An 8,832-nucleotide genomic window follows, 5' to 3' on the forward strand; every position below is an offset into this window, starting at 1 on the left:
ATGGATTTAACATGTAGTGATACTCTATTGCTGTAAAAAGGTTTGTTGGATAATAGGCAGTATCTGTCCCTAGTTTGGATTAAAATACTTAATGCTAATACAGGTCTATGCCAAAGCGCAATGTTTCTTATGGATCTGTGTATGAAATGCTAAAGGTTGTTCTTCTAAGGAAGCTCAGTAGTGAGAAAACAGGTAGGATTTTCTTCTTAAGTTCTAATGACCATATGAAAAATGACCCTACATTTAAAATTAATTATAGCGTAAGATCACAAAATAAATAATGTTTTTAAATATTTGCAGGATATTAGAGTTGTTAATACCAATTACTGATCGGATTTGTGACAAAGGCAAAGGCAAAGTGAGCCCTGTGTATTCTGCAGTGTATGGTGGTAATAAAGAATGTCTGGAAATGTTACTTAGAGAAGGCTACAGTCCAGATGCTCAAGAGTGCCTTAACTTTGACTGCAGATCACCCATGTGTATGGTATTCCAAAAAGAGTAAGTATACCTCTTACATTTTGAAACTCAATTCTTGAGCTGCTGGAGTTAAACTGTGAGTATCTGAACGGTGTATGGGTTTGGATTGTGTGCACGAGCTGAAGAACCTCACTGAACTCTCTAAGGGGAAGCTCGGCTCTTTGAAGAAAAGCCTTGTAGAACATAATTACTGTTTTCATGCTTTCTGAAAGCCTTATCAACATGTCTCTGTCTTCTGGGAACATGACCCGGTGCTGTAATTGGATCAAAAGGACTCTTAAGTAGCCAGATTCTTTTCAGTAAGGAAGAGTTACTGGAAAATAGTGGCTTCCTTTTCTGCATACCAGTCTCGTGCATAAGACAAGCAGAATTAATCAGCTCAACACTATGGCTGTAAGGAGGACTGGGAAACTGAATAATACATTCTTTTAGATCATGACCCATTTCTTTTTATGCCTGGTGAGTGATGCACGCCCCTGACATTCAAAAGGAAATATAGCAGTGCTTACTTTGTAATGCAAAGGCTGTAGTTTTGGAGGAAAAATAATAAGGTATAAAAACCTTATTCCTAGGTGTATATATATGGTATGTCAATGAGGTGCTCTTCATGTTCTTATTGTTGATTTTTTTTTTTTTTTTTTTTTTCCTTTAGTACAGAAGCTTCTGTTTTTCTGTGGGAAATTAATTCATGGAGGAGTGGGCCATTTACTTAAAAGATCTAGATGTTGCTGTCCCCAAGCTCGCGCTGTTCTCCTCCCAAACTAATTCAATATATCAAATAACATTCAAAGGATTGAATATTGGCACAGCTCAAATCAAGATGGCGAATCAGATTTTAGTCACCTCTTGGCAGATCTAAGCTTTGTGTAGAGCTGTAATGTCATTGTGTTTTACATTTTAATTGAGGCTTGAGAGCAGTTACCTGATACTGCTTTATGCTTTAGAACAACGGAGAAATTTCATGTGGCAGAGAATACTTTTGAAAACTTTCTTTTTTTTCCTTTGGCTAGTTGCTGTCCATCATTTCATATTTTGCCAGAATTTTAATTAGTTCACCCTTTGTAGATAGTCCTCCTTGGGAATATTAATGCAAAGTAATGTTACGTGGCTAGTGTGCTGCATTGAGGAAAATATCTTCAATGAAGGCTTTTAAATCTTCTTAAAACTCAGATTCTAACAGAATGTTTCATGTACATGGATCAAAATTTATTGCTTATGTGCTGCCATTTAAATAATGAAGTTTTAGTAGTAGTGAATTTAGTTCACCCTCATTAAAAAGTGGTTTATCCAGCAGATGCAAAAACATAGCTTTTGGGTCTGGCTTACATTCAGGAATCATGATTTTGGTTTCTCATTCTTGCCTCTTGTCTTCCACATGGGACCTGCTCTGGTTTCTTTTATTTATTTAAGAAAGAAAAATCTAAATATGCAATTTTTTAACAGTTCTTAGATTCCAGAAGTTTGTAACCTGCAAACATTTTTAGCCAAAATACTAATATTTAGAGTATGTGCCTTGGTGCCCTGAATCCTATAAACAATTGAGGCTTGTACACAGATGTGTAGAAGCTATTTGAGAAATTATTTTTTTAACAGAAATCTTGTTATAATTAAAAATGGTGGTCTTGAGGTGACCTACTTCTCGCCCTCCCCGTCCCTCCCCCCGATAAAGCTGTTGAAAGAACTAACTTTGCTGGGATATTCTTCGCTTAGTATTTTTAAACGTAGGTGTTTGTAAAGTGTGTGCTTGTTGGATGTTGTTAATTAATAGGATCACACATTCTTACAGTTGGCTTAGGAAAATTTTTTTAAAAATCTACAGTGCTCTAAATAATAAATAACTTGCCAGTCATTCATAATGTTTCTGAAGTGAAAATACAGTAATATTCTGATTGAGTTTATCCTACTTGAACTAAAAGGGCTTATTTCAAAGAGGGAAGTCAAGGACAGAATTACTTTAATAGTGAAAGTACATCCCAGTGACCGCCTGTTACAGCCTCTTGTGTCTCTGGTCAGGCTGCAGGTGATTTTGCTTGAGGCAGGAACTCATCCAGATCCAAAACAACGCATGTGAAATCACGCATCAGGGTACGACGCAGAATGTGCTTTTCCGTATCACCACACATGACGTATAAGGTGTGCAGTGAAGCAGTGCATAGGGTTATTACTAATTTTCATTGCAGACTCCTAGGAAGTTGTTTTTAAAAATCCTTGGACATCATTTTTCCCCTTCTGTCCTATTCTTGGTATATAATAAATAATTTAGGAAGGGACGCAGACCAGGTCACTACAAAAACATACTGTAAAGGAGGCAGGTAACATATCTCACCACTTCAAAACCACTTCTGTGAAGTAATGTGCAATCTAATTGCTAACTAAAAAGCAATACTAATTACCAGTCATAATCTCATTCATGATCAGATTACCATATTATAATTGATAATGATAAAATTACTTTAGTAAAAACATTCTAAAATGTTTACAGTAGTTCAGTGGATTGCAGAGCTTCCTGCAAATACAGCTGGATGTAAATCAAATCCTTAACAAGTTTGAACATGAGGCTGGTGCCTGAGTTCTAGGGTGCAGTCGTCTGATATTTTCGCACACTTGTCCATGTATTGCATGTGGTATATTTTTAAGGTGAAACCTGATCAAGTGGGCACAGTGCTTTCTGCTTAGAGCAAGCGTGCGGCGGATCAGCAGCATGGTGATACCTCTGGGTTACAGATACCAGTAATTGAAGACTTTGGGCAGTTTCTGTTTGGGATCAAAAGGCTTGCTTTGAAGCTGGTTGCAACCATAGGTTTTTTCAGGACAAAAAGAACAAATGTGTTAAATGTAAGGACTGGAGTCTGCTGAACTAGTTCTACATTTTAAACTGGCACTTCCCGGAAAGAACTGCAGTCAGAATGGCATGCTGGGTTATTCTCTGGTTTGGGGGAATTTTTGGTAGAAGAAATTTGCGTTCTTGGAGGTAAGAAGTGAAATGGTAGATGCTTTCTGGGGAAGAACTAACAGGATGTCCTGTTCCTTGTGTGCTGTTCATAGGTTTTTTTATTTCATTGATATTTTCCTGAAATACGGGATCACCTTACTTGGGATTAATTTGGGATATTGCCTGTTCCATGAAAAGTTTACATTATTTCAACGCTTCTTGAAACTGGGCTGTTCACTGCCTTCTGAGGACCAGTTACCAGAATTCATAAGTTACACAATTAAAGCGCATGAGGAGTACAAGGAATGGCTGCCTTACCTGCTCTTGGCTGGTTTTAATCCAGTGAATTTAATGCAAAGATTCTGGTAAGAAGATAGCGTTATCTTGTTTACTTAAATATTTTATGCTAATCTGAAAAGCTGTTGGCAATGCTATTAAACGTATGCTTTCAGAGGATAGTACTTGCTAATTAGTTGTCATGATCGGAATGGTGAGGCTTAAGGAAAGAAAGTCTGAAATAAATCATTCACGGGTAATAGCTGGACACAGTAAAACAAATTTCTTTCAGGAAGAAAGCCAGAATGGAGATTGCTTTATCACTACTCTGGAGAAAGGTATCATTTTGCAATTTTTATATCAAACGTCTCTTGTTAGTCCCCAAATTTAGCTGCAAATTGTGTATGTATGTATAATATGGTAATGGTAAGAAGAATTTCAAATACCGAGAAAGAGGTCAGGACGGATGGGAAACGAATGTAAGGTGAAGCTGGGCCAAGGCTAGGAGGAGAGGAAACGGATGCAGTTAGAGACTGTGTTAAACAAAATTATGTGGCAAAAATTCTAGTATTTTTTTGTTGTTTTTTTTAATCCTTCCACGTACAAATAGCTGCTTGATGATGTTTCATATTTAATTAGGCATACAGAATTAAAGTTATAATTAAAATTATAACTAATTATATTTAAATAAAGTATCTGTAGCTACTACTGTTTTTTCTTGTCTGTGAAGATGACGCTTAGACTTCAGTACCGTATGTCTCGGCTGTTAACAACATGTGAGATGTATAAACTCGTTACATGCATTACTGAACTGTATGAAAGGAGTAGGATTTTAAGGATTACTTAAATACTGCTGTCTATTTCAGATACTGTTAACATATCATTGGTAGTCTTAAATACATTCATTTAGGACTTTGAGATTCTGTTGATCAGTAGCATCCATGGCTTTCTGAACAGTAATTAGAGGAGCATATATAAAGCATGGTATATCTGTGCTTCTGTAGATCATATTTATTCATGGAAGACTAAGTGATTGCAAAAGTAAACACGCTACAATATTGCAATTCAGTGAATAAACAAATCTCTCTGACCATTTATATCATATATGATGCTTTTTTATATTTTGTTACATAATCCACAAATACTTTTATACCAGTTACTTCCTTTATTTAAATATCCACTTTTAAAAATAACACTTATCACATCATAATCTACAAAACTAATGTTTTTGTAAGTTTGACTTCAGTATTAACTGTTCTGTCCTGGAAGATAACAGGAGGACAGTAGACAGCAAATTACATTTATGCATATGGTTCATTAACTGTCTCTGGCTCCTTGTGCAAAACAACTGTATAATCAGTCATAAACTGTTCAGTCTAGAGCACTAACAATTTTAATTACCAGTGGGAAAAGTAAAATCACCATTCTCTTAAAGAAAACTAGGCAACCAGATCTCTCTCCTGTATGGTTTTCAGTGATTGTATGAAAGTTCAGTGAAATATGAAAAATTAAATAATAAAAACTAGAAAGGACATAAAATAATTTTGACATGAATCTCTTGTATAAATCAAGTGTATTAAAACCTTTTAGTGTGGTATTTTTGTGTCTTTAGAGCATTTAGATTGCTATTCAGATGAAAATTCAGGATTGTATACATCTAACGGAGAGGCTGTTCTGCGAAATTGCACGGCTCTTCATTGTGTGTAATACTAAAGAAGTTGGTTTACCTGCTGTTACTTAAACCTCCGTATACACTTTATTCAGTTAAGCTCTTGTTAAAGCTCTTCACACATACTAAAAATCTGAAATGTAAATCATACATATAAATGCAGTCTCTGGTAGAATGAGAATTGGAAACACTTGCAAATTTTGAGGTTGTGTTATTTTGTTTTAATAAAAAAGTAGCTGAATATATGTGCATTTTTTCCCCAAAAGTGATGGTAATGCTTATAATGCTTTGGTGTCTTGAACCCTTATTAAAATTTAGGGGGAAATGGAATAGAAATCAGTGCAGAGGAGAATGTTGTCTGTTACTGAGGCATTTAAATTTCAGAGCAGATATTATTCTCTTACTGTCTAACTTACCTTTAAAAAGAAATGGAGGAAGATAAAATTACATTAGTAAAGGCTTGTGCTGTCACAATGAATTTGGATTTCTCTTTAATGGTTTTCTGTTTCTGGGCTTAGGATTTAAGTTGTTCAGGATTTGTTAGAAAATAATAAAGCTTTCTATGTGTCATTTCCATTATTACATTTGTGCTGTTGTGTAAAAGGATATTTTATGGGAGTTTTTTTTATGCAGGATTTTCTCTGTGAGTGAGAATGCCCTTAATTTCATCCTGGAGTTCACGAACTGGAAGAGACTTCCTCTAGCTGTAGAGCAAGACCTTTCAGACAGAGAAAAGTTCACTTGGACTCCCAAGAGCCATTTTGGTAAGCAGTACAATTGGGAAAAAAAAGTTTCTGTATGCCAGCTTTCAGGCTGTAAGTGGGAAACAGCGTCCTAGTGCACAATGGCAAAGAAAGTTCAATAGTCAATAGACATTGCTTGTATAGAAACTGGGAGCAGAAATAGCAGGTTACCCTATACAAACAAACAAGAAAAAATATTTGAATGAATTTTACCCATTACAGTGTTCAGTTCAGAGTTGGCTTGTTTCAGTAGGTATGCTCAGTTTAGGCTGTCTTGTCCATTTCAAATTAATGCATGTGCTATAAGATAGAGGTAATGACTGCAAATTAGTATTGCACCTTCCTGGAATTATTTGTTCAGCTTCTTGGAAGATTTAAGGGAAGATGATCAATATTACTTGGTTGTGTTTTCTAGACAATATCTCACTTATTTTTTTTTAATTTGATTTGTATTTCTAGTGAAGTGTCTGTCTAGTTCTGTAAGCATTTGACAGTAATTAAAATATAATCCACATAAAATATAATATTAAATACCTACAAATCTAGCTGTTCATTGTTGCTCCTGTAATCAAAATGCGGTCAGCCAAAAAGATTCAAAATTGATTGTCAAGGAAAACACGTGTGCTCACTGTGTTCACTGTTCAGAAAAGCAGCTTTAATATATGGGTCATGCTGTATGACCTGTCACTGAAAAACTGCGCTCAGGTGTCTCTGTTAATGATGCATTTAAAAGCAAATTCTTCTTTAAAAGGGTCTGTAATAATTTTTAAAATGTCTAAGTGATAGTTTTATTAAATAATACTTCCTTCAGAATATTTGAAGCTAATTATCATATCTTTTTGGAGTTTAAAAAAAAAAGGTTTTATTTGGGGAAATTTAGATGAAGTTCTTTGTTTCCTTTGCAGTTAGTAAATATATTTGTGTTGTAAGGCTGTAAGTGGGACTTACTACAGTAACTAAGGCTGAAGAGAGAAAGCAGAGGGAAAAGCAGGAGGCGAGGTTTGAAAAGTTTTCACTTTTTCACTCTTTCAGTGAAGAGAGTGAGGGCAAGCAGGCCAGCTGCTGTGCTGAGAGGCAGGCTTCCCTGCTTGAGAGGTACCAGGCACTCAAACTGACATAAGCTGGTCATGTGAGTGAGCATGGGAAACTAAAAATGAAGGGTTCATGTGGAAAAGTTCAAGAACGGGTGTCCACACCTCCAGCTGAAGGCTTGCAGCCTGCTGTACTTACCCTTCTGTACTGAAATACAGAAACGATTGCAGTTACTATTGCAGATTCCTTGTGAATAAAATAAATGGAGAAGCCACTCGAGAGTTTGGAGGCACCAGAGTTCCGTATCAGGATAAGTTGATCTATAAGGTGAAAGTTTGTGTTTGAGCAAGTGCACATTTACAGACATGTTTGTGTATCTTTTGGCACAGTGGTTGTCCGAAGTCATTTAGCAACATGTTAGAACATTTGGCATTGTATGGCAACCGAGTCTTGCTGTCATTTCATACTTATACTAAAAGTGTTTTCCCTTCTGTTATTTTGTTGCTGGATTTACTTCTAGACAATTTTTCATTTCTTGTAAGGTGGTATCAGCCTCTCTCCCTCCAAGCAGGTAGCTGTTCTAGGCTGGTTAGGTGAAACTTTCTGATTAAGGATAAAATGATTCTTTGATACTTTGTTTCTACAAGCTTGAGGTAACTTTTTGAGCCCCTACAGGGGAATGCCAAAAATGCTAACTCTAGCAGACAACAACCCTTCACCGCTGAGAACTCTACCTCATCATTGTCTGCCAGAGAGACTGGGGGCTGGGGTTCGGATGGGATACAGCTAAACCAGGTAGCTGTAGACAAACGATGTAATCGCATGGTGTCCTGTTGACTGTTTGACTTGGCTTTTAATTTTTCAGCCTTCATTCCTTCCCTGTCTCATCTTTGTCGTCTTGAGATCCGGTCCATTTTAACGAGTGAACGCCTGCGATCGAACCGATTTATCCGGGAATTGCCATTGCCAGCTTGTCTCCAGGATTACCTTCTCTACTTAGATATACTGCGAGCCAACGCTATCCCAGAAGCGGAGGATTATCTGCGGCAGAGAGAGGAGGGAGCTCCCTCTGCCAGTCACTCCAGCGCTGAAGACGCAGAGAGGAGGGACATCTGCAATGCTGGTGCTAGGTGATGGCGCTGCCAGTGAATGAACTCCGTGGCTGCAGATTTTGTAATGGCAATTAGCAGACACCAGAGAAGAACTACTGTAAATAAGTGTAGTAATAAGTCTTTTCATGCTGTAGTCTTATACTATATCTAGCAGTTTGTTAGAAGCTCTGTGACTTGTTTAAAAAGTCTGTTGTAGCTTTATAAGCACTTTCTGGTTTTTGAAAGGAAATTTTTAACTCTTACGGAGTAAAATTAGCTTGTTCAATGAACATAGCTTATATAGTGGTCAAAATCTATTTGGTCAGACACTGTTAGTAGACGCTTTATTCCGAGTACTGCATATACCAAATGAAATTATCTGAAAGTAAAGGAACCCAGTATTGTATTATTGTTATGAATTTACATGTCGGGGAGTTATCTAGCTGTACCAGAGATAGGAAAATAATATATGAAAGGAAATTGTTTGCTGAAGGAACAGTGATTTTTTTGTTTGTTTGTTTGCTTGGTTGTCTGTATTTGGCAGAACGTTGGAGTGGGAGCCTGCACTCAGTCCCTCCCTTGCATAGCGCATGGGCAAGGCGTGACATGTCC

The 8,832-nt window shown here is 36.8% G+C and overlaps 1 protein-coding gene across 5 annotated transcripts in view; it reads left to right on the plus strand.

Annotated features, from left to right (window-relative positions):
• The window catches only part of ASB3 (ankyrin repeat and SOCS box containing 3), a 30,809-nt gene extending 22,025 nt beyond the window's left edge, over positions 1–8,784 (plus strand). For all 5 annotated transcript variants that reach the window (XM_075413650.1, XM_075413652.1, XM_075413648.1 and 2 more), the window contains 4 exons: positions 301–498; positions 3,523–3,774; positions 5,988–6,118; positions 7,995–8,784. In XM_075413650.1, the coding sequence (XP_075269765.1) occupies positions 301–498; positions 3,523–3,774; positions 5,988–6,118; positions 7,995–8,263 (850 nt within the window). In that variant the 3' untranslated portion in view covers positions 8,264–8,784. The remainder of the gene's footprint in view (positions 1–300; positions 499–3,522; positions 3,775–5,987; positions 6,119–7,994) is intronic.
• Positions 8,785–8,832: the final 48 nt, after the last annotated feature.

The sequence above is a fragment of the Opisthocomus hoazin genome, chromosome 2 (assembly GCF_030867145.1).
Source record: "Opisthocomus hoazin isolate bOpiHoa1 chromosome 2, bOpiHoa1.hap1, whole genome shotgun sequence".
NCBI classification, from domain to species: Eukaryota; Metazoa; Chordata; class Aves; order Opisthocomiformes; family Opisthocomidae; genus Opisthocomus; species Opisthocomus hoazin.